Below are 25,984 nucleotides of genomic sequence, written 5' to 3'. Positions count from 1 at the left end.
AATATAAAGTTTAGTATAGATTTTTGTGACAAGAAGATTGTTTAGGAGAAGAAGATAATCATGTGTGAGCCAATGGCCCAATGAATAGAGTTTTTTGGTGTCACAAGCTTCACAAAAAAAGAAAAGAAAGGGACAAAAATGCCTCTCAAACAAAAAACTTCAAAAGCAACCCAAAATAATGTATCAAATGTGGTAGGAGTATTTTCGTCATTTTAACAATATTTTTTAATAATTATTATTTTTTTTGTGTATAGTTTTTTTTAAATAATTTGTACCTCACAATAGGCTTCAATCAGTTATTCATTAAATATTATTTTTCTCTATTTTTAAACACGTTCAAATCATCTTAAGTGTATTGCCAGTTATAAAAAAAAAATTTGTATGTGGATAATAATGTGATTAAATTAGTTGTCAAATGATTTTTTTTTTTTTTTAACAAATGATATTATCTACACTAAGAGGGAGGGAGTGGACTTAGCCTCACAATGAGCTAGCAATAATGTGACTCAATCAGTTGTTTATTAAATATTATTTTCTCTATTCTTAATATAAATTCAATAAATATCGATTTTATTATGTGGATTCAGCTATTTTAATTAGGTTTTGAGGAGTTTCTTTTAGCATGCTCTAAGATTATTCATTTACTTCAAATATTTGAACTTTATTTTTGTCAATTTACGCATATAAATATATTTTAAACGTGTAAATCGTGCATAACACTCTGTGATTCGAAAAATGTCATGCGCACATCAAGTGTGAAGGCTAGTGTTTAAGAAAGCAGACAATGAGCTTGGTGCGATGAATCATGAGGGTGCGTATAATGGACAATGAGACACTAATTTTAATCAACACTCATTTGCGCGGGTCGCGTAAGAGTGTGCCCAACTACCCATACCCACCCAGCCCAGGACCTGATGGTTCCAACGGGCCCCCCCAGTGGGTTAACAACTTAACGCAGGTTCGATTCCTGACAGCAGAAAAAAGTTACATTTTTCGTTTAGTGCTTTCTGCCGCGTCGTCAACAGAAGGAAAAGAAATACAGTCAAAAGTGTGATCTGAAGACGAACAAGTCCGCGTCGGATTTAGGTGCCCTAGCTTTCTGAATTCTGAATTCGCTAGGGTTTTCTGGTCTTTCATGCCGATCTGTGTTGAATGGTAGTTGGGTGGGGATGCTTGACGGGCTCAGAGTACCGGAATAACGCGCCAGAGGTGACTCAACTCTGCCTCCTGTTTTCTACATAATATTGATTTCTTAGTGTCATTTGCTGGGTCAGTGGATTGGATTGCCATCTTAATTTGTGTTATTTAGATTTTGCTTCATTTGGAATTTACAACTCTAATTGGGGTTGGGTTTTCGGGATGTCTTCCGTCTCCCTTTTTTCGTGTTCAATTTCGTGAATTTAAAGTGAAATATATGAATTTCCTTCAAAATTTCGGAAATTTCCATCTCTTCATTCGTTTCTTTGTTTTGATAGGGTCATTTATACGGTGATAATTAGCTGATTTCCTGAAATTTTGGTGATTCGGGGTGAAAGTCCGGTTTCATTCCCCTTTCGAGGTCGCTTGCTTTAAAGTCCAATACTTTCGAATCCTTGTTTGTACTTAAATTTTTGAACGGCATGGTTCAGCTATTTGTTAGTGTTTACTTGAGGTTAGCAACTTTGAAGTTTGTAAGATGAAACATCGGCATTGTGTGAATTTCGGTGTTCTTGGAAATATTACTGCATTAGGTTGCCTAAATCATGTCATGTTGGGTGACCTTGTTTTGTGTCTTACTTAGATTCAGCCATGGTATTTGTTCCTTGTATAATGTAGTTCTTGTTCTAGTTCACCGTCTGATTCATTAAATTTTTTTTTTTCAGCCTCTTGTGTCTTGTATGAAGGTTCTACATGCTGCTGATCACTGTAGGTAACTTGGAAATAACATTTGAACCTCGTCATATGCTTGTAGTTCAACAATGAAGCGCTACATCTACATCAATGACGATGAGTCATCCCAGTATCTTTACTGTGACAATCGCATATCAAATAGAAAGTATACTCTGTTGAACTTTCTCCCAAAGAATTTATGGGAACAATTCAGGTGATTCAGGAATTGATAATTTTGTTTTTATATTCATTCAATAAGCTTCTGATTGGGTATATGTTTAAACATTTTAATTTGAATATGATGTTCAGTGGACTTCAGTCACTTCATGTCCATTGCGTTGAGATTCAGACAGATAAAACCTCCATTCTATTAACATACATACTCTCTCTCAATTTGTTAGATTCTACTATATTTAAGTTTTTCTTGAATCCATCATAACATTCATGAAGATTATTGGGATAATGTGATGTTTCTTTTATTTAAAAAAAAAATGTGATGTTTTCTATTTTGCCACTGTTAATTTGTACTTTTGTGGTGCATTAATTAGTCTCGTGTTATAGAGACTGCATAAATCTGTCTAATTTGCCGCCTTGATTTAAATTGTTGTGGTTCAACAAATAGCTCTTTTGCTTACAATTTCTTCAGCTAATTTGTTTTGTTTTATCTTATGTTTTGAGCACTCCTTTTTTGTCCCCCAGCCATCCTTTTCTCTAACAAATTTTATCTCTATTTTCAGCCGCTTCATGAATCAGTACTTTCTGCTGATTGCTTGCCTTCAGCTGTGGTCACTTATTACTCCAGTGAATCCTGCTAGTACATGGGGTCCACTTATCTTCATTTTTGCAGTCTCTGCGACAAAAGAGGCATGGGATGATTACAACCGATACCTCTCAGACAAGAAGGCAAATGGGAAAGAAGTTTGGGTTGTTAGGCAGGGCATCAAGAAACATGTATTAGACCTTCTTCTTGATTTTCTTTACCTTTTGAAGTTAAATAGAATAACAAAGTTAATTTACAAGTTGTTGTCAATCAATAAAATGGGTTAACTAGCTTGGCATCAACCAGCATTCTTTACTCTGCTTCATGCATTAGCTATTACCAAATGGTGGTTGGCTGGTTTATGAGATTTTTGAACAAACATTTTGTTATAGTTAACTTGATGGATGATTCTGACATAAAGGATGATAGATAGAATCATGTCTGATTATATCTAAACAATTGTCTTCTTTCATGTGTGCATGGACCTCCTGTTTATATGATTGCCTTATTGTATGTGTATCTTGTTTTTTTTTTTTTCTTTGGTTGAATACGTGCATCTACATGCACCAAAACTTGTGCACATGCTATATTGGTGAGACCATTTAAACTGGTTCATGAACTTAATTGATTGATGAATTGTTTTGTAGCGTGTATCTCTTTTAGGTGTTAAAAGTGGGAACAACCAACAATAACTCTTATGGACAATAAAAGGAAAAGGGGAAGTTATACTAATGCCACTATAACAACAGGCATTGCTGCAAATTGCCACCTGCCTCAACTTTTTTGTCCAAAAATTGCACAACCTATTTTGACATTGCACACTTCTTTAAAGGGTCACATGCAAAGCGAGTGAAACTTGTTGGAGATAAAAATGGAGGGAGTTAGTAGTAGGTGAGACATTGCAACAAATTGAGGTGGAAATGTTCTTCATTTTTTGTTTCGAGGTAGCAATTTGCAGCAGGGGTTCTACTCCATTTGGTATTGGTACAATTTTCCAAAACAAGAATAAATGAATGAAAAAGAAAGTGCTGTTATCTATATTTTTTTATATTACCTTCTGATGCCTGATTTTACAATTGTTTTTTTTTTTTTGGTGGTTTGGTGGGGGGGGGGGGGGGGGGGGGTGCTGGCCAGTGTCTCTTTCAATGTCTTCTTGGATGGATATTTGTCATCTTCCTTTCCTCAGGCTTTACTGGACTAACATCTTTATATTTTTGTGCATTGGTTTCCCTACTCTTAGATAAAAGCACAAGATATTCATGTTGGTAACATAGTCTGGCTCCGAGAGAATGATGAGGTGCCATGTGATCTTGTTTTGATTGGTACCTCTGAAGCACAAGGCCTGTGTTATGTAGAGGTAATATTTCAATCTCTTCTTTGATTTTGATTCTGAATTGACGACTCTCTCTCTCTCTCTCTCTCTATATATATATTATGTATTTATGTATGTAATTGTAGCCTTACAGGATCCTTCTATACCCTAAATGATCAACTTTGTCAATAATTGGGATCAAAGTTGAAGAAAATTGAGTAGGAGGTTTTCTCATCTCAAGTTGCCCTTAGAAATGACAGGTTTTTCTGCGCAGAGAATCTCTTATATATAATTATTTGTGTGTGGGTACACAGAGAGACAGAGAGAGTAATGTTTTTCTGGGCAGATTTTTGTGCACATGTTTTCAGACTGAATCTGGAATCCTGGATCGCACAACTGGCAAAATGCAACTTGATTGGTCCACATTTAGAACATGTTCCTGTATATAGAGATGAAATTATGTTAAACGCTATAGTAAAAAGCCAAGATGACACAATATTTCATAAAGATACCAAACATTCAATGCATGAAAAACATGATTGGAAGAAATTTTAAAAGACCTGATGTTGCACTCTATTTGTTTAGACTTTTGCTGCATTACGATTTAAGTCTACGTGTGGTAGCAATTCTACAGTTTCAGTTATTAACTTGTTTTCATTTTCTTTTTCTATGTTATGGATATGATGCCCTTAAGAATTTGAAGGACCTAATAAGGTGACACGTTTTTGCAGACTTCAGCCCTAGATGGCGAAACTGATCTGAAGACAAGGGTTATACCCCCAACTTGCATGGGGATAGATCTTGAATTGTTGCACAAAATTAAGGCAAGAATTTTCATTGCTAAGCAGGATCAAAAGTTCAACATTTCTTGGCAAGATTAAAAGAAAATTTTTCTGTTGGTATATCATATCATATTATCATTTTTGTGATTATTTATTTGTTAAAACTTTTGCTCTGCAGGGTTTAATTGAGTGTCCCAATCCCGATAAGGACATCAGAAGATTTGATGCAAATCTCCGGTTGTTTCCCCCGTTTATTGATAATGACATGTGCCCATTAACGATAAAAAACACACTACTTCAGTCTTGTTACTTGCGGAATACAGAGTGGGCCTGTGGAGTAGCAGTGTACACTGGTAAGTAGACAAAATGCCAAGTTGTAGCTAATGATACACTAGTTTGTTTTATTTGTGTCCTTTATATTGTTTTTTCTTCTTGTAAAATTTACTCAAAAATTAAAGTTGGTGAAGCCATTGACAAGCATTTCATTCATTCTTGACATTTAAGTATTTCATTTCTTGGTTGTGGGAATATTCATTCTTGGTGTTGATTTTTCTGTTATTGGGCCAATTTTTCTATTCTTGACCTTTTTGAGGTGATATAAGTTTCCGTGGTTACAAGTTGTCTAATGTTTTGTTGGTTGGCACCGTGAAATAAAAAATGGGATTTAGGTTGCATGTTGATCCTGTTGGATTTGAAGTTATTTAACAATTTAGTGGGAAAGTTGTGAGCAGTATGCAATAGAGTTTAACCACAGGACCTAGTTTTTCCACAATATTATGATGAATCTTTGACTGGATTTTCGAAAAAAGAGAAGAAATGTTATAAAACTAGTTTTGTAACATTTTCAGCCAAAATAGCATAATTTAATAGTTCAAGAATTTCTTTCCTGAAAACTAAGTGCTAATTTTTTTTGGGTGCACTTTCTTTTTCTCTCTTGGGAGAAGTTTGGATCTATATTCTTGATGTAGGTAAACTGTAGGTACACCACAGTTATATATGGTTTATGCCTGTGATGATATTGCCATCAGTAAAAAGTAATTGTTCATTTTTGTCTCTTCTATAATTCCTTTTTTACTTTTTAGGCAATGAAACCAAGCTAGGTATGAGCAGGGGCATACCTGAGCCAAAGCTTACAGCTGTTGATGCCATGATTGACAAGTTGACTGGAGCTATATTTGTTTTCCAAATAGTGGTGGTGATAGTTCTAGGCGTTGCTGGTAATGTGTGGAAGGATACAGAAGCAAGGAAGGTATGTCAAAGTGTGAAAGCTTGCATTTTTCTTCAACTGTTCATCTATTCAAATTGTTTTTGACATTGGTATTGAGTTTACAGTTTTCCTGAGGTGCATAATATCATGCTAATAAAGACTATAATGATAGTGAGGACTTTAAGGCCACTGAAAGCAACTTAACCATTGGGATTATGAAAGTGGAGGATAATGGGAAGTTTGTTTTGGGGCATCTTTGTCGGGTCATTTTGTTCACACGGATTGGAGGGCTTTGGTATCTTAAGATTAATAGTCCTTTTAGCTGTTTGGTTTTAGTTTTCAGATTAATTAAACTGGTTTTGATGCTCTTGGAAGCTGTCACATTATCAGTGTTTTCTTTTTTAATACAAGCAATGGTGGGGGAAGGGGAAAGGAGGGGGGGGGGGAGATTGAACATAGGACCTTGGTTTCAGCGGTAAATGCTCGTAACCACTTGAGCTACAATCCCCTTTCCGGGTTGTGGATGTTGTATGTATTTCATCAGTTGACATCTTGTCCGCATTTTGCTGTACTCTTGTCAGTAGCTTTCAAATAAATATTTGTTTCTAATAAAAAACTAGTATTTGCATATTTTCAAAATGAAAAATTACTTCAAACTTGTGAGATAGTTATAGTGGCAGTTAAACAGTGAACATATGACTTATCTGTGTGCATTGGTTTCTTAAGCTGATGTCTATCTTTTCCATAGTTTTTTTTTTTTTTCCATCTATTTGACAGTTTGACTCTACTCAGATTTTATAATTTTTCTTGGCCTCTTAAAGCACATTGCTCTTCTCATACTTGTAATGTAAATGTGAATTTGTTTTTAAAAAGTTTCGTTTGCCTTTTTAATTATTGAACCTTATTATCAAGCATCCCAATTTATTTTGTCTTTTTGTTCTTTTTGCAGCAATGGTATGTTCTATATCCAGAGGAAGGTCCGTGGTACGAACTATTAGTAATCCCTCTTCGATTTGAACTACTTTGCTCCATCATGATACCCATATCAATTAAGGTATGCTTGTGAATATTATGCTGATAGTTTTTGTTGACTACATTGTCGTCCCATGGTTTTGCACCATTCTCATTTTTTGTTTTTTGAAATTCAGCCAAGGCCTATTTTGGAAGAGAATGTTTTTTAAGATCTTGAGGTTTTCTTTCATCATTAAAAAAGATCTTAAGAATTTCATAATGTGTACCACTAGAGATCTGCTCTAAAGGGACTCTGGATCGTAATTATTTCTTAGGAAAGAGTTCCGTTACCATAGCTCTGCTCTCTTATTGCTAAAAATGCTTTTTAACTTGAACTCAGATCCTCTCTGTGAGTCTGCCTGTTTTTTTTCCTCAACCTTACAAGTAACTATCTTTAGAATCATCATGTTATGATATATTAAAATTGGTCTCTTCTTTAATGATTGGAAATAAAGTCTTCAAAAGAGTAGATAAAGTACCATCAATTTCACACATGATTTTGGCGAAGAGGAACTGTTGTTAGAAGAATTTTGTCAACTCCAACCTTTAACACACAAAATGAAGGAAGTAAATGATTTTGTAAAGATACGCTTTCTCTGCACTTTTATCCAGGTAGTACTGTTAATTGTTAACGATTAATGATTTTTTTTTTTTTTTTGTTATTATTTTTTGGGACAAACCGGTCAGAATTACAATTCCTGTGGACATCCCTGTCTTTATGAAATTTGCGAAATTCAAATCCCACATATTACATAGGAAATGCCCGCACTGCTTATAAGAATGGCTGCTATGACACCCAAGATCAATTTCTTGTCCAACAAATATTTATATGAATTTTTTTTTTTTTTTGTCATTTTAAATATAGAGATCCAATCTTTTAAGAGTTTATTTTGATCAAATGTAACTTAATTTTTTAAATAATCGGAGCATATCAGAACTGAAAAATATATCAACTCTATAGAGCTGTTAGTTTGAATTTATTACGGCAAAAACAGAGTTAATTGAATTCCTGCATTAAGTTTGAAGAAGAGGCGGGCTGCCTGTTATGTCTTAGTCAGGATGCATTACCCATTAAGGTGATCATGATACTATTGTGGCACTGGCAGCATTTAAATCTTTTTTCCTTATATGAACTCCAAATTAGTCATGTATTTGTTGTCTTGTCAGTTTTGAGGACTGCATTCTAATGTTTAAAATAATGAAATGCCATTTTTTCTTTCTCAAAGGTATCTCTGGACCTTGTGAAGAGCTTGTATGCGAAGTTTATTGATTGGGATAATGAAATGATTGACAGAGAAACGAGTACTCCAGCCCATGCAACAAAGTAAGTTGAAGTGGTATTAAAAGAAGGAATGACATCCATTTTTTCCTGAAAGAATCGTGCAAGATTGATTATTGTATATAAGATGTCTATGCTGTATGTGGCAGCACAGCAATAAGTGAAGACCTGGGACAAGTAGAGTACATTTTGACTGACAAAACTGGTACCTTAACCGAAAATAGAATGATATTTAGAAGATGCTGTATCAATGGAATTTTCTATGGCAATGAAAATGGGAATGCCTTAAAAGGTTTGGTTCTTATGCAACTTTTGCTGTATATTCTTTTATGCCTGGTTTTTTGTATTTTAACCCTCTACACTGCACATGATATTGACAAAAAATAACTAAGATTAATACTGGTTCCCCTAAAATTATCGTATATATAAATCGCTCTTTTTTCCATCATGAGACAGGTAAATGATTACACAAATGTCTTTCAAATATGGAGCACTTGTATATGCCTTGACAGATGAATCAGCTGAAGGGGTTTCTGCCCTTAAGTGTTAAGTTCTGGTGTATGAGGAAATATTTGTATATGGATGGCATGAGTTGCTGCCAATACTTAATATTAAAATTACAGCTTTCCATGTGCCATCTTTGAGTCACTGGTAATAGAATCTGAGATAAAATAGTGGACAAAGTTGTCTAAAGAAGATGGCTCCTTCATTATAATTCTACCCGACCATTGCTATGCAATCTAGTGGAGCAGCCTTTTGATATTGTTAGAGTTCTAATACTGTTATATAAAGATTAGTTCCACTATTTTCTTTCCTTGTGGTTGAAGTGTTCTTGTAGCTGGATTTTGAAATTGTTGCTTTGATAGGCCAGTATCAACCAATTTAAACAAACATTAAGTGCAATGAAGCATATTCTGTTACAAATATGGGAGATTTTATTGCTGATTTATGGTTATGTTAGGCGTGAGCTTATTGGTAGAGATGTACTTGTTTTTGTGACAGACTTTTACTATCTCTTTGGGATTTGCGGACATTTTATGAACTTCAGTTTCTGATGTATTCAATCCTTTGAAATGCAGATGAGGAGCTCATAAATGCTGTTGCTAGTGGCTCTTCTGATGTTATTCGTTTCCTTACAGTTATGGCAATATGTAATACAGTGATACCTATTCAAAGGTAACCTTCCCATAAGGAGATCTTTATGCCTGAAGCAAAAGCATCAGATAATTATAAAAAATGCACTTAAGTGTGCACCCTGCGAGAGCCTGAAAATCTTTCTTGTCTGTTTTTTCTGTTGTTTGTAGCAAAAGTGGAAGTATCTTGTACAAGGCACAATCTCAAGATGAAGATGCTCTTGTTCATGCTGCTGCTCAGCTACATATGGTTTTTGTCAATAAAAATTCAAATATTCTTGGTAAATTGCTTTGGCTATTATAGAATAGATTGGTCCTAATTGCAGAAAAGATGATATATTTTCCTCTAATAAATTGCAGAGATCAAATTTAATGCTTCTACAATTCAATATGAAGCTTTGGAAATTCTGGAGTTCACTTCTGATAGGAAAAGAATGTCAGTAGTGGTGAAGGATTGCCAAAATGGAAGGATTATCCTTTTGTCAAAAGGGGCAGATGAAGCAATTCTACCTTATGCATGTGCTGGTAATAGTTTTTTTTTTTTTTTTTAATAGTATGTAACTATGTATATATAAGAAAACCCTGCTTACTGCTGCTGCTGATTGCTTTTCCAAAAAGGGTGCAATAGATAAAAATGTGTAGGATGCCATTCAAGACTCAGGTTTCAGATTTGAAAACTGATACGTCCTTCACATTAGGTGTTGATTCCTATAATTGGACTTGCCCTCTGCCAGACTATATGTGGATTATATGTTTTCCTATTGTCAGGGTTTTCATGGTGGTGTTTAAATGTCTTTTGTTGGGAATAGTGCTTAGAATAGTCTGCTATTGTGGTTGGTAAAGGAGAAGGATATGTCTGAAGTCTACGCATCAATTTTAAGTTGCTGCTAGTTTGTAATGGGTAATGGTGAAAGGGTAAAAGTTTCAGAGTTGTTGGCTGGAAGAAGTTTTTATGCTGATGCTATCTATAAAACACCATGAGAGTGTTTCAGTTTAGATACTATTTATTTTCCTTACAATTGGAATTTCAGCTTTAGGAGGAATGTCAGTGATTTGGAGGTTGGAAGGGGCTCCTTTCCTTTGTTTCCTTCAAGGGCAAATTTTTGGAGTTGGAAGTTAGATGGGTGAGCGAGGTTCCTGATAATATAAGCGACAGCATGCCTTAGAAGGCTATCTGCCACAAACTAAAGGTGGTTCTAGGTCTCGTGCCGTAATTTGGCACATGTTGGATGATGTTGGACCTATGTTATGGTACTACGTACTTTTGCTATCTAGGGTTTCTGTTATGTTTTCTGTGGGACTCTTTTGCTATGTTTTCTGTTGGACTCTTCTCAATAGTTAAAATTACACTGGAAGAGCACTTTAAATGAATTAGTCAAGCACTAGAAAGCTAGTACTCTAACACTACAAATGTACTACAAAGACTCTGAACATAGGGCTTTCAAATGACACATTTGAAGGTGTCATTGGAAAGTCCTCTCAAATGTATTGCATCTACTCCTTTTTTGCAGTGCGTTCGTAACAAATTTGGCCTATGTTCCATGGAACTTTTAAGTCCCTCATCCAAACGCACCATTAATGATATATAAGTTGGGGGTAATTTCGGCCATTAGCACTGTGGGCTAGTGGTATTTTTCTCCACTCATAAGTGGAAGGTCTCAAGTTCGACTCACATCCATGTGAGTTTGATACGTAATAATTATGGGTGGCCTGTTGTGTGGCTTAGGCCCCTCCTTTTAGAGTAGAATATTGTTGTACCAAAATAAAAAGTTGGGGGTTGGAGAATCTTTGCTTCTCTCTGGGTTTGTGTGCTACATCCTAGCCTTAGGTGTGATTCAGAACCCTACTGGTGTGATGTTTGTAGTCTTATCCTTTTGGCTAAAAAGTACAAAACTCCTCTAGCAACTTTTTAGGACCATTAATTGAATTACTATTTTACCCCCTTGTCCCCAACCACATCCACAAGTGATCCAACTTTGATATGATACGGTTATGAGCTATACAATTACTAAAACTAAGCCACAAAGAAAGCACATTATATAGTATCTGCATCACGATTGCTGCTTTACAAGTACACAAGAACCTGGATCCATTACACTCAATCCGTGTCCAAAAAGGAATGCAAAAGTTAGACACCGTTGAACTAAAAGTGGTTCCTATGGGCTATTTGGTTTTTATCTCATCATTCCATAAAATTTCCCGATTGGTCTTCCTCAATGTTGGAAAATTGAAGAAAATGCATTTTTCTTTGTTATTATTCTTCTCCATCATGTAAGAATAATAAATATATACAAGAAATGTAAAGCTGACTTGGGAGATAACATAGGGAATAAAACGTAACACCCAAATTTACTCCTATTTTTATAAATAAGTGATAAAATAATTAATCAGAAGGCTAATTGATTCATAATCCCATAACCTACTAAATACCTGGATCAAATATCAACTCTAGATTTATTTAGTCCACACTTTTCTACTTGGCAACACTCACTTCAAATCAACTCTAGATTTATTTAGTCCACTCTCCTACTTCACAACCTCTCCACAAGCTTATAGCTGTAAAAATAATAACAATTATTATTATTTTAAGAAACATCAATAATTTTTACATGTTATCCCGTTTGTCCTACATCGGTTTGCTTTAAAATCGCACACTAGTTTCTTACGTTTCATCTCCTTTCCACCGTTTAGTCAGCTTTGGAAATCAAAATGTTCCCTTGAAACTCTGGCTTTGTGGGAATGTGAACACCTGCTGTATCATGTCCAGAAGCGAAGGCCTTACATTTCTCTATCGTCACGGGTACACCTTTCGTAAAAAGGGCAAGGAGAGTGCAGATCAAGTGTTTGTTCACTGGCTCATTACTCATTTTTAGTTTTTATCGAAGCTGTTTAAGGGAATTTATGAGTTCTAGGTCATTCCAAATTGGTGTTCAAATAGTTGAGCATTCTGTTAAAGGCTTTGGGGAAAGAAAGGAAGTGGGGTTGTTTGGTGTATGCAATCTCTGGATAAATTTGATGGAGGGAATATGATAGTTTTGAGGATTACAATAGGGCAGGTGTGGAATATGTTTGGGATCATGTCTGATTTTCGTCAGCATTGTGGTCATTGATTTTGGGGGATTCCTTATTCATCTATTACGCTGGGTTTGCTAGCTGCGGTGACATGATATTTCTTGTAATTTGTTTATTGTGGTTTAGTTGTTTCTTTGATAATGTGTAATCTGTTGTCGGTTTAGAATTTTACGGTGTTATTTTGTTGTATTGAAAGTGGTCCGCAGTTGTCGCATGACTCTCATGATCCATGATTATGAACGTCGCTTTTGCTTTACTAAAGTTTGTCTCTTCTCAATAAACAAAAGAGAATAGTCTAACATTGCATCTACTTGAAATTTTTCTGTTAGCGTTTGTCATATACCAGTTACATTGTCATTCAATAATCCCAATTATATACCTCAGGACAGCAAACAAGGACATTTGTTGAAGCGGTTGACCAATATGCTCAATTGGGACTACGTACTCTGTGTCTAGCATGGCGTGAACTAAAAGAAGAGGAATATCAAGAATGGTCTTGGATGTTCAAAGAGGCTAGCAGCACATTAGTTGATAGGGAGGTAAAGAAAATGTCTGAAATTTTTTCCTAACATTGATTGCTCAGATATACATACGTCCATTACATTGGTAATCGGTATGTACATACACTGATACGCAGACATGGAAATTATGTGCATCTATACTATACATTTGCTTATTTAATTTAACTATTTTTGCAGTGGAGAATTGCTGAGGTCTGCCAAAGATTAGAGCATGACTTTGAAGTTCTTGGAGTTACTGCAATAGAGGATCGCCTGCAGGTGAATCTCTCCGTAGACCTTTGAAAGTTATTTCTTAGATGTAGGTTTTGTTAATTTCTACTTAATGTCTAATTTTCTGGAGTGTTGAATTCCGGTTAGTTTCTGGATACTAAACTTGTCATGTTGTCCTTGGTATGTAAATTTCAGGATGGTGTACCAGAGACGATTGAGGCGTTGAGAAAAGCTGGCATAAATTTTTGGATGCTGACTGGGGACAAGCAGAACACTGCCATACAGATTGCTCTTTCGTGCAATTTCATTTCCCCTGGTAGTTACAATCACATCTCTTGTATCAGTTTTCGTATATGTTTTGTGCACTTTGTCCAGCTTAGTTACATACATGTGACAAACCTGCCCTGTATGAGCAAGGTTATTTTTAGCTGAGTTAGAGCAGTAAGAGAGGTGTATAACTATCTTGTTTTACTGCTTTGCCTGTGACTCATATTTAATATCTCGATTATTTCGCATCTACTTTGTCACATGGACAAGAAAATTTGTGCACCCTCAGTAATATTCTCTTTTTGCTTGTCTATAAAGACTGATTGTACTTACATGATAAAACTCAGGTTGTCACTGACAAGAAAATACCACATGTATGAGTTCTTAATTTGTATGAATAAATAATTGAGAAAATATATGTATATAAATATATAGTTTAATGGACTTTCATTATATTGCTTCTTAATAAATGTGGTTTTCTGTTTCTCCATATTCTTTACACCATTAATCTCTCCCTCCCTCTCTCTCTCAATTGACAGAACCGAAAGGTCAGCTTTTGTTAATTGATGGCAAAACTGAAGATGAAGTTCGTAGAAGTCTAGAGAGAGTTTTACTTACAATGAGGATAACAACTTCAGAACCTAAGGTACAGCTTGTACACTTATCACAAACTCAATTTATTCCTGCTTCTTTGTGATTTTCTAATGCAACTTTATATCAAAGTATTGAGAAAGGTTTGTGGTCATATTAAACTATTATAATCGAGTACGTAGTTATTCTCTGTTGTTTTAGGGTCTGATAGACTGCCTGTCATGTTTCTTGTAGCTCCTTTTGTGGTTTCTTAATAAAACATTTTCTCCTTTATATCAAAGTATTGAGAAAGGTTTGTGGTCATATTAAACTATTATAATCGAGTACGTAGTTATTCTCTGTTGTTTTAGGGTCTGATAGACTGCCTGTCATGTTTCTTGTAGCTCCTTTTGTGGTTTCTTAATAAAACATTTTCTCCCAGGTGGTCCTGTTTTTTCAAATACATTGTTATGTATTCTCAAAAGTGTTTTGTTTTCCCATTTCTTTGGCTTAGTATGTAATTGGTTTGACCATACTAGATTTGTGGTGATTATTCTGCTCGTCTGCTCTCTTACTTGTAACTCTTTACATTTTCCTTCAACAGGACGTGGCATTTGCCATCGATGGCTGGTCCCTTGAAATTGCACTTAGGCATTATCGGAAAGCTTTTACTGAATTAGCAATATTGTCAAGGACTGCTATATGTTGTCGTGTGACACCATCACAAAAAGCACAGGTGTTCCTTAGATTTATTTAATTTTATAATTAATTTCAGTTTTTCTTGTACCAATTTTTCTTTCAAGCTTGGTCCCTCCAGTCTAAATGCGGAATTTTAAGAGTGTTCATTGGTTATGCTTTGCTTAGTTAGTTACGTGCTTTTTCCTCAGTTATGACAGGGAAGGCTCCCATGCAAGAAAAATATGCAATAAGCCCTGGATTATCCAATTTTCATTATAGTGAGCTAGTAAACTTCTCTTTGTTAAAAAAAAAAAAAACAATACGTGCATGTGCTTCCGAATGCTCTATGCAGTAACAACCATAGGTGATACCATATGCTTCCTTCTAACTAATGTCTAAAGTAAGTTGCTGCAAATCAACTGTAACATACATTGCAATGACCAGTTTTTATGATGAATTCTATGATTTATTTGCCATCATGCTTTGATTTTCTTGATATAGCATCAGCAGTACGCATCCATTTCTTTAAATGGTCTTTAGGGGCTTCTATTGTGCCGGTTTCATACATTTCTACTTGGTAGAGATGCTAACTGAATGAATAATTTTTTTGAAATTATCATTGTTTTTCCACATTTGTAGAGGATGTGTGTTTAATATGGAGCGATATGTGTGTTGAAAAACCCCTCACACTAGACCTTGTTCTTTGATGTAACCAACGGCAATAGACTAAACTAGCAAATATAGAAAACTTAGAAAACACACAAGAATTATACTGGTTCGGCAGAACTTATGCCTACGTCCAGTTGTGATTTCCCTAGGTAGAGAAATCACCGCTTCTTTGATTAATAATAGAGATTACAGAACTTATGCAAACCCTAGAACTAATCTCAAAACTCTCTGCTGTTTTACTGTTATGCTCTCTGCTGAAAATCAGCCTTGCCGCACCCTATTTATAGATATAGGGTTGGCTTACATGTCCTTTACAGATTATAATTCCTATTCTAAGTGGAATAGGAATTTAGACTTCCTTTCCAATTCCAAATAGACTTCTAGGATTTCTAATCTAAATTGAATAAGGAAACTAAGATTCTTTCCTAGCCCTTTTAGGAGAAGAATTGGTGCACCCTTTCCCTAAAACAATCCTAAACAGAAAAGGACACAAATTGACGAGCCAAAAACTAACAATCTCCACCTTGGTGAGTCAAACCAAGTCTTGATCGTTTGCACCCCAGAGAATCTTTGAACCTTCTTGAAGTAGCTCTGGAAAACTTCAAGAGTCTTCACCTTGGCAACCTCCTTCTTGTCTCATTGCACCTCAGGTGAGGAGGTGCTCCACTTTAATCAATCAACGAGATTGATCAAGTTCAAACAATGCTTGAACTTCTTGGCCGGCACTATCTTTGTAAGGAAATCTGCGGCATTGTCATCCGTATGAACCTTTTCAATCCAAATTTCCTTAGACTCCACCCAATCTCTGATTCTGTGATACCTTGCTTCAATGTGCTTTGATCTTCCAGAAAAAAACCTGATTCTTTGCCAAGTGAATGGCACTTTGACTATCACACTTAAGCTTCACACAATCTTGAGTGATTCCCATTTGACTTACCAAGCCACTAAGCCAAATTGCTTCCTTTCCAGCTTCGGCCAATGCAATATACTCTGCCTCTGTGGTCGATAAAGCTGTAATTGGTTGCAGTAGTGCCCTCCAACTGATTGGTCCTCCTGCGCATGTAAACACATAACCAGAAGTTGACCTTCTCTTGTCCAAGTCCCCTGCATAATCGGCATCCACATATCCTAACACCCCTGCATTTTCCTTTTGCTTCTCAAACATAATCCTTTGTCGCCAAGAACCCTTCAAATAACGCAAAATCCACTTGACTACATCCCAATGTTGCTTTCCTGGATTTGCCATGTATCTGGAAACGACACTGATTGCTTGAGCTATGTCAGGACGTGTGCATACCATTGCATACATGAGGCAGCCCACGGCATTAGCATAAGGCACCTTCTTCATTTCTTGTTGCTCTTCCTCGGACGTAGGACACTGTTGTCCACTTAACCTGAAGTGAGCTGCCAAAGGAGTCGAAACTACCTTTGCTTCTTGCATGTTGAACTTCTCAAGAACCTTCTGAATATACTTGGCTTGTGATATCCAAATCCTTCCAGCGGTCCTATCTCTCTGAATTTCCATGCCAAGGATCTTCTGTGCGGCACCTAGATCCTTCATGTCGAACTCCTCGCTCAACATCCTTTTCAAGTCTTGAATTCTAGACTTGTCTTGACAAGCAATTAACAAGTCATCCACATATAGCAATAGCAATATGATCATCCCATCTTGGAACACATGATAGTACACACAACAGTCATACAAACACCTTCTAAAATTAATTTTCAGCATGAATGAATCAAACCTCTTGTACCACTGTCTTGGAGACTGTTTCAGGCCATACAGGGACTTCCTTAGCTGACATACTAGGTTTTCTTTCCCATATTCAACAAACCCTTCTGGTTGAGCCATGAATATCGTCTCCTCTAAATCCCCATGAAGAAACGCTGTCTTCACATCCATCTGCTCAATCTCCATGTCATGCTGAGCTGCCATTGCTAAAAGCAATCGGATAGAAGTATGCTTGACTACAGGTGAAAAGATCTCATCATAATCCACCCCTTCCTTTTGTGAGTACCCCTTAGCCACGAGCCTTGCTTTGAATCTCACGGCATCTTGTTCATGTAGTCCTTCCTTTTTCCTAAATACCCACTTGCATCCAACTAGCTTTCTGTCTTTGGGTTTAGGAACCAACTCCCAAACAGAGTTCTTGTAAAGAGACTCCATTTCCTCTGTCATAGCACTTATCTAACTATCTCGCTCATCACTTGCTATAGCTTCTCGATAAGTGGTCGGATCTCCTTGACTAATGTTAAGAGCATAATTAACTTCGTTTTGGTCAAACCCAAACCTGTCAAGTTTCTTCTTGTTCCGCTTAGGTTTGTCCAGTGCTATGCATCTTTGGAATGCAGGTGGATTGTTAGGTGGAGTTTGACTCTTTTGGGATATCTGGCGGATTGGAGTACCTTCAATCTGCCCTGTTTCTTGCTCCACCTGATTCCTAACTGGTGAATGATGCTGATGCTCTTCTTCTTCCTCAAAACCATCAGATTCGGCCTCTTGCACAATTTGCTCCACCTGAGCTTCTTCTTCATCTGAACTGATTAACGGAATCTTTGTTGCTTCAATTTCAGCATCATCCTTCTTCTCCCTACTGCTCTCGACTTTATTTAGAGGCATGGTTGTCTCATCAAAGACAACATCTCGACTGACAACCTTTTTCCTGTTGTTGAAATCCCAAAGCTTGAAACCCTTCACTCCTTTCTCAAAACCTAGGAATATGCAATGTATAGACTTCGGTTTGAGCTTGGACCTTTCATCACTTGGAATATGTGCATAAGCACTACAGCTGAACACCCTGAGCTTGGAATAATCCACCGGCTTCTCAGACCATACCTCTTCTGCACTCTTAAAACCGAGAACTGTAGATGGTGATCTGTTAATCAAATAACTTGCATGATTAACAGCCTCTGCCCAAAAACTATCAGGCAATCCTGCATGAAATCGCATGCTCCTTTCTCTCTCCATGAGAGTTCGGTTCATCCTCTCAGCAGCTCCATTTTGTTGGGGATTCTTCTTTACTGTGAAGTGCCTTATGATGCCTTCCTGCTTGCAGTAATCGGTGAACTCATTACTTGTATATTCACCTCCATTGTCACTTCTCAGATACTTGATCTTTCTTCTAGTTTGATTCTCGGTTTCTGTTTTCCATTCCTTGAACTTTGCAAAAACCTCGGATTTCTGCTTCATGAAATAAATCCAAACCTTCCTAGAAAAATCATCCATGAAAGTAACAAAATACCTGGCTCCACCATTTGATTTAGTTGGAGCAGGACCCCAAACATCTGAGTGAATATAGCTGAGTTGCTCCTTCGGCTATCTGCACTGCTACTTGCGAATGATACCTTTCTTTGCTTCCCAAGAACACAATATTCACAAAAGTCCAGTTTGCAAGCTGACACGCCTTCCAACAGGCCTTGCTTGTGTAATTCTTGCAATCCCTTCTGGCTTATGTGCCCGAGCCTATGATGCCATAGTTCAGTCTTGTCTTCTATACTTTGATTTACAGAAACAGCTGCTCCCCCGACTATAGTGGTCCCAATTAACTTATACAACTTATTGGGTTGTAGGTCACCCCGCATTACCACTAGCGATCCTTTGGTTACCCTGAGTCTTCCTTTTTTAGACTTGTACCCATAACCGGCCTCATCTAAAGTACCCAAGGAAATCAAATTCTTTCTTAGTCTAGGGACATACCTGACGTTCCCCAAAGCTCGTATCATCCCATCGAACATTCTGATTCGAACAGTGCCGATTCCTCTTACAGGACATGAAGAATCATCCCCCATTAAGACTTCCCCGCTGCTGACTTCTTTGTAAGTATCGAACCATTCTTTTACTGCACACATATGAAACGTGCATCCAGTATCCAAAATCCAATTGGAAGCCTTGGAGCCCGATGTTACCGAAAGAAGTTCCCCGTCACTCTCATGTTCGGTGACTGCACTAGCGGAACCTGAGCTTCCTTCCATCTTGGCTTTCTTTTCTTTCCAAATCTTGCAGTTCCTCTTCCAATGATCGGGTGAACCACATTCGAAGCAACCTTCCTTCTTTTCCTTTTTCTTCTTGGATTTTGACCTACCTCTGTTGCCAGTTTTCTCTTCCCTTGTCTTTTCCCGCCCCCTCTCCTTGCCTTTGGCATAAAGGCCTTGAGAGCTTTCAGTTATATCATCTAGTTTAGCATATGACTGAAGAGCTTGAATTACGTCTTCAAGCTTCAAGGACTCTTTTCCAAACATTAGAGTTGTTCGAAAGTGCTTGAAAGACGAAGGTAGAGACCTTAGCAGGATGATAGCCATATCATCATCTTTGTAAGTTTCTTCGACTTTCTGAAGATTAGCTATGCAATTCTGGAACCTGCATACGTGATCTTCAATATCACCTCCTTCTTCTAGTCGAAGCCCGAATAGTTCATCCTTTAGAAAAAGTTTATTGGACACGGTTTTGCCCATATAAACATTCTCTAATTTTTCCCATGCTTCCTGGGCAGACATCTTTTCGGTGATGTGTGACCGAACTGATCTTGTGAGATGGATCTCGATGGAACTCTTGGCCTTCTTGAGAACCTTATTCCATGCTGCTTCTGGCATGCTTTCCGGCTTCTTACCATCAAGTGCATCATCCAAATCCTGCTGTATTAGTACGTTCTTCATCATCCTTTGCCAATCCGTGAAGTCATCCTTGCCGTCAAAGGGTTTTAACGCAGGTCCTTGATCCGCATTCATCTTCCCTTTTAACATCGTAGAACACCTTGATCCTAGCTCTTGATACCAATTGTTGAAAAACCCCTCACACTAGACCTTGTTCTTTGATGTAACCAACGGCAATAGACTAAACTAGCAAATATAGAAAACTTAGAAAACACACAAGAATTATACTGGTTCGGCAGAACTTATGCCTACGTCCAGTTGTGATTTCCCTAGGTAGAGAAATCACCGCTTCTTTGATTAATAATAGAGATTACAGAACTTATGCAAACCCTAGAACTAATCTCAAAACTCTCTGCTGTTTTACTGTTATGCTCTCTGCTGAAAATCAGCCTTGCCGCACCCTATTTATAGATATAGGGTTGGCTTACATGTCCTTTACAGATTATAATTCCTATTCTAAGTGGAATAGGAATTTAGACTTCCTTTCCAATTCCAAATAGACTTCTAGGATTTCTAATCTAAATTGAATAAGGAAACTAAGATTCTTTCCTAGCCCTTTTAGGAGAAGAATTGGTGCACCCTTTCCCTAAAACAATCCTAAACAGAAAAGGACACAAATTGACGAGCCAAAAACTAACAATGTGTCACTTGAGTAATTCATGTTCTTTAATCATATGATATGACTGTCTGGCATATCATATATATCTGGGCGGTTCTGTGCCATGGCAGGAAATATTGGAAGACAATTTGATTTATGTGATGCTATATATTGCAGCTTGTAGAGATTCTAAAATCATGTGACTATAGAACATTGGCTATTGGGGATGGTGGAAATGACGTGAGGATGATACAACAAGCTGACATTGGGGTTGGCATCAGTGGTAGAGAAGGACTGCAAGCAGCTAGGGCAGCTGATTATAGTATTGGAAGTAAGTTAATGATAGCTCTGTGTGTGTGGTTGCTGGTGTCAGTGTGCATGTGTCTCTGCAGTCTAAAAATTATCAGATGTATTTTGTTATGCTTATATTGCTAGAATATGATTTATCTTATTTTATGTGGCCAACTTTTCCATGACGTTAAATATTTATGCACCTAGAAATAACTTCTTGTAACCCTGTTGTCCTGTATTAGTGGTCCACTCTTGTTTTCTGATCATAGGAGATGTTGGGTTGTTCAAGGTGTTTTCTTGCAAGTCTTTTTGTTTCCCTGGTTGAAAATTCAAGCCTCTTTGTCTGGTCTTTAGAAGTTAATTTGGAAAGTGAGGGTGCCCACCAAAGTACAGTTTCTTTGCTGTCTTGTTAATTGGGGTTGTATGGGATGAAAGCAGAAAAATCTTCAAGGGTATCTCTGTGGGACAGGAAGAGATTTCTGGCTTCTCCTTTAGCTTCCTTGACAAAGCACTTTAAGGACGTTCCATTTAGTTTGGTTCATTTGGATTGTTCTGCTGTTACTAAGTGGTTTAGTTTGCATTTAATTTGGCTTGAGTGTTTGGGTTATCTTTAGTTGTATGATTCTGATGGACTCTTGGCCATTTTGTTATGTACTTCTCTTTTCATCTTCAATAATTTTCTTGTTTCTTACAAAAGAAATGCAGAGGTACATGCATGCCTGGTTAGTTCTAGGATGAGCATAACCTACAAAGGAGATCATATTCTTGTCCTTTTTGAATGCATTTATTAATGTTGTAATTGTATGTATCTTGCTTCAATACATATATATGTATGTATTTTCAACTCCCTGACTGTATGACTGCTTCTCCTGGCTTGCAGAGTTTAGGTTTCTGAAAAGACTAATACTTGTGCATGGGCGTTACTCATACAATCGTACAGCATTTTTGTCCCAGTACTCCTTTTATAAATCCCTGGTGATATGTTTCATCCAAATTTTGTGAGTTTCCAATTCCATGGGCAACGTTTCTCATTTTCTAGCTGATTCTTGGTTTCAGTTATTTCTGATAGCATTTGTTGTTTGATCTTTTCTTGATACCTTTTCTTCGCCGTCAGCATCATCACTATTTTCTGTTATTCTGACATTGGAACGCTGCCAGTTTCTCTTTTGTTTCAGGGGTCTCTGGAACCAGTCTTTTCAATTCAGTTAGCTTGATGGCTTATAATGTTTTCTACACGAGTGTCCCAGTTTTAGTCAGTGTTCTTGATAAAGATCTCAGTGAGGATACCGTGATGCAGCATCCACAAATTTTGTTTTACTGCCAAGCGGGGAGGTTTGGTTTTAAGCTGCATTATCCTTGTTCTGTTTTACAGTCCATATGTGCAAGACTTTTTCACTTTAAACTGCAGTGGGCATCTGCTGTCTGAGCTAAGTTATACTTTCCATTGGTCATTTAAAATGAACTTTTTGATGTTCTTGAAACAGGCTTCTGAATCCTAGCACATTTGCTGGATGGTTTGGACGATCCCTTTTTCATGTGAGTGCTCATCCCTTCAATCTCTTTAGTAATCTCAACAAAGCGCCCATTTGGGTCTGCTTCTCTAGAAAGCACTTCTTCTCATAATCAGTTCAGCTAGAAATGCCTTTTATTAGGAACACGTTGAGTTTTTTTGAAAATCAAAGTGCTTCCTGCAAAAGCACCTGGAAATTTCTTTGATGACCCAAAAGCATTTTTAAGTTTTTCTGCCAAACATAGTCAGAAGCGCTTTTGGTTCTCAAAATACACTTTAAGCCCTTCATGAAGGAGTCCCAAACAGGCCCTAAATGTGGGTGTTAGTAATAGATATTTGAAGCTTGCTGTTACTTGTTAACGCTCATTGAAAACCATCAGATTTTAACAGTTTCCTTGTTTAATGCGGGAAAAAATTTGTTGGACCACTCAAAACTGTTAGATTTACCATTTAGACTCCCAAGCGAATTTATCGTCTGAGAAGTGAATCTCAAGAGATTTTTCTATAGAACTGGTCGCAGTCCCTTTTGGCCTGAATAGTTTTGTTGGCAATCACTTTTTAGATTTTCCATCTTGATGATCTGCGTGCATGTGGTAAGTGATGGTGGCGATGCACTGGTTAAGATGCATTTTCTAATTGGTTATTCAAGTTATCTCTAAGATTACGGGGGCTCGTGAATGAAAGGACTTTTTATTTCTCAAAACAACTTTAGTTCTGCTCTGGTTTAGATTTTCTCCCTGTTACTTCTCTCCATCAATTCTAATACCAGGTTTGGTTTCCAGGCAATTATTGTGTTTGTGATTAGCATACATGCCTATGCCTACGAAAAAAGTGAAATGGAGGAGATTTCAATGGTTGCTCTCTCCGGATGTATTTGGTTGCAAGCTTTTGTTATGGCATTAGAGACAAAGTAAGTGTTATCATACCTGGCTTTCGTATAGCTTTTACTGTTTCCAAGTAATTACTAGAGAAAAATATACACATCCTTTGCAATCACGGTGTGACTTGCTTGGTAATTATTATATAATTGTTCGAGTCATCCCTTGTTTAATAGAATTAAATAAAACTCAAGAGAAAAAATGTTTTTGATTTTTTTCTGACTACCTGTTTTTGTTTGCTTTGTGCAGTTCCTTTACACTATTGCAACATCTTGCTATATGGGGAAATTTAGCTGCCTTCTATATCATCAACTGGATCTTCAGTGCCATTCCATCATCAGGAATGTATACAATAATGTTTCGCTTGTGTAGACAGCCATCTTATTGGATGACAATATTGGTAAATTTCTGTTCCCCTTTCTTTGCAGTTATTTTTTCAGTGTGGCTTCCTTCTAAATATCATCATCATTGATTTCTCGGTAGGGAAATCATGTTGAATAGGTGTTTCCAGGAAAGGCACCGCTATGAACCACCAAATGGTTCGCAGAACAGTACACGATGTTGTATTAGTTTAGTGGTTTCTTTTGGGTTATACAGAATCACCAAATGGTCTACTGAGAGATGAAACATTCATCGCTCAGTAATCTTGTATTATCCAACAGATGATTTAATTTATTCGTTCATGTTCCTTTTTAAATCAAGAATGGAGGGCCAGAATATGGCACTGGAGAGGAACGAGACTATATGTACACCTGGTGATACTGATGGAAACTTTTTGTGCATTGCAGCTCATAGTTGGAGCCGGGATGGGTCCGATTCTTGCTCTGAAGTACTTCAGGTATACGTACAGGCCAAGCAAAATCAATACGCTTCAGCAGGCGGAACGATTGGGTGGTCCTATCCTGTCTATTGGGAGCATTGAGCCACAACCCAGAACCATTGAAAAAGATGTTTCTCCTTTATCAATAACTCAACCCAAGAACAGAAATCCAATTTTTGAGCCTCTACTTTCAGATACACCAAATTCAACTAGAAGGTCCTTCGGTTCAAGCGCACCTTTCGATTTCTTTCAGTCCCAGTCGAGATTGTCTACGTCGAATTACGCAAGAAATTGTAAGGACAACTGAGTTGTACAATTCTTTAGCAGCATTTAACCAACTGAACTCATTATACGTGCCGACGGTGGTTGAACTGTCATTGTATGTAGCAGGTATAGTCTGTCAATATACATGGCTTAAATTCAAGCATTGTATGCGTTATCCTTTTTAATGGTAAAGAAAATGATAATTCAATTACTGCAAATCATGAGTGCCAAAAATTCCAAGTGAATAAATATAATTGCAGATGCTAGAAGTGTTTGGTACTTTGAGCTAGGATTGTTTTTGTTTTAACTTTGTCGGCAAGGCAAACGCATTTCCTTGTATTTGAAAAATATTAATTTTTTTTTTTAAATTTACTATTATTAAGGGAAGTAGAGAGTTTGAAACTATCACATTAATTTAGGGAAAGCGGAGAATTTCTAATCGGGGATGTATAAATAGAAACTCTACATCTTCTCTATTAGGATATTGGACCACATGCAATTGGAAAAATAATAATGGAAAAGGATCCTCGTCGAATCCTTTTCCTAGGGATCCCGTGATCTCACCCGTTCATCGTACATCGTGTGGTCAGAAGTCATTTTAAAATTTAAAATTTAAAATTAAATATAAATAGTATCTAACAAAAATTGATCGCACGATATACGATGAACTGATAAAATCATGAGATCCCTAGGAAAAGGATCCGGTGAGGATCCTTTTCTGATATTAACAATGTTGTTACAATGGACGAAGCCACCTTAGGCTCATAGGGGACGGATGCCCCCACTCTTTTGTTTTTGTTTTTTTTTTTGTTTTTTTGTTTTGGTTGTGGTTGTGAAAAATGTACTCTTTTAGTTGTTTGTAATAGTAGCATTAACTCTTCCATATGCTACTTCTATTGTTGAAAAACCATTTTCGCCCAAGAAATTTATAAAGATAGATTGTGAAACTGTAAGGAAGATCAATGGATGAATGATAACATGGTTACTGTTATAGAGAGAGCGATGTTTGATGGTATTGGTAATAAGGTTATCGTTTAACACTTGAAACATAAAAACGCATCAATAGATATTGTAATATGTTGTATGAAAAACCTTATGAATTAAGTTTGTTGTTTGGTACATTCTTGAGCTTTTTAATTCGTGACTTTGTTGTTTGAGGATACCCCCATCCATGCAGATCTCTGGTTTCGTCTCTAGTTTTAACTGCAACAATTTTATGAATTTCTAAAATTTATCCTTTGACCAAATATTAGAGAAGACATATTTGTTAATGACATTTATATTTTAAAGTGATTGGAGGGATAATACAATGGGATGAGTTTAGCATCACTCAAAAAATACAAGGTGAAAGAAGATCTACAATCATTCACGTATTTGTTTTAATAATTTTCTAGATGTTATGTTATTTTAGAAACTGCGGATGATCTCCTTTGTAATGTTTTCTCAGTTTGAAAGAAGAAGGAAAGCACAAAAAAATAAAAAAATAAAAAACACATCCTTATTTACTTGCAAAATGCAATGCATGAGTTCACAAAGTTTGATCTGTCCATATTATCTGCATGAACGTCAGAAGAGTCACCATAAAAGTTTCTGCCTCTGGAGACAAATTGATCTATAAACACGGATTTGGATC

The 25,984-nt window shown here is 36.8% G+C and overlaps 1 protein-coding gene across 2 annotated transcripts; it reads left to right on the top strand.

Annotated features, from left to right (window-relative positions):
• The first annotated feature begins 979 nt into the window (after positions 1–979).
• LOC125469216 (phospholipid-transporting ATPase 2) lies at positions 980–24,569 on the top strand. 2 transcript variants are annotated; one of them, XM_048566296.1, is made up of 25 exons: positions 980–1,209; positions 1,863–2,083; positions 2,607–2,820; positions 3,870–3,986; positions 4,673–4,765; positions 4,902–5,076; positions 5,806–5,972; positions 6,880–6,984; positions 8,168–8,265; positions 8,370–8,512; positions 9,300–9,396; positions 9,525–9,634; positions 9,714–9,878; positions 12,810–12,964; positions 13,124–13,204; positions 13,352–13,472; positions 13,963–14,069; positions 14,598–14,729; positions 20,766–20,919; positions 21,760–21,877; positions 22,038–22,211; positions 22,364–22,415; positions 23,172–23,299; positions 23,517–23,667; positions 24,056–24,569. In XM_048566296.1, exons 2-25 carry the CDS (start codon positions 1,959–1,961, stop codon positions 24,392–24,394), a joined length of 3,321 nt encoding a protein of 1,106 aa, XP_048422253.1. In that variant the 5' UTR covers positions 980–1,209; positions 1,863–1,958; the 3' UTR covers positions 24,395–24,569. The 2 variants fall into 2 exon arrangements, with proteins under 2 accessions (XP_048422253.1, XP_048422254.1); XM_048566297.1 differs by lacking the exons at positions 980–1,209; positions 1,863–2,083; positions 2,607–2,820 and adding an exon at positions 4,088–4,201 and having other exon boundaries at positions 3,892–3,986.
• The last annotated feature ends 1,415 nt before the right edge of the window (positions 24,570–25,984 follow it).

Source organism: the organism of the source record quoted next, unplaced genomic scaffold (assembly GCF_019419815.1).
Source record: "Pyrus x bretschneideri cultivar Hongxiangsu unplaced genomic scaffold, Pyrus_bretschneideri_v1 Contig41, whole genome shotgun sequence".
NCBI classification, from domain to species: domain Eukaryota; kingdom Viridiplantae; phylum Streptophyta; class Magnoliopsida; order Rosales; family Rosaceae; genus Pyrus; species Pyrus x bretschneideri.
Note: the sequence above shows the minus strand (reverse complement) of the source record. Positions and strands in the feature narration are given on the sequence as shown.

Excerpts from the sequence above, each read along its gene's own strand:
- LOC125469216 (XM_048566296.1), top strand. The coding sequence starts at position 1,959 with ATGAAGCGCTACATCTACATCAATGACGATGAGTCATCCCAGTATCTT. Across the intron at positions 5,973-6,879 it reads AGGATACAGAAGCAAGGAAG|CAATGGTATGTTCTATATCC; the intron begins GTATGTCAAAGT and ends TTCTTTTTGCAG. Across the intron at positions 13,205-13,351 it reads CAATAGAGGATCGCCTGCAG|GATGGTGTACCAGAGACGAT; the intron begins GTGAATCTCTCC and ends TGTAAATTTCAG.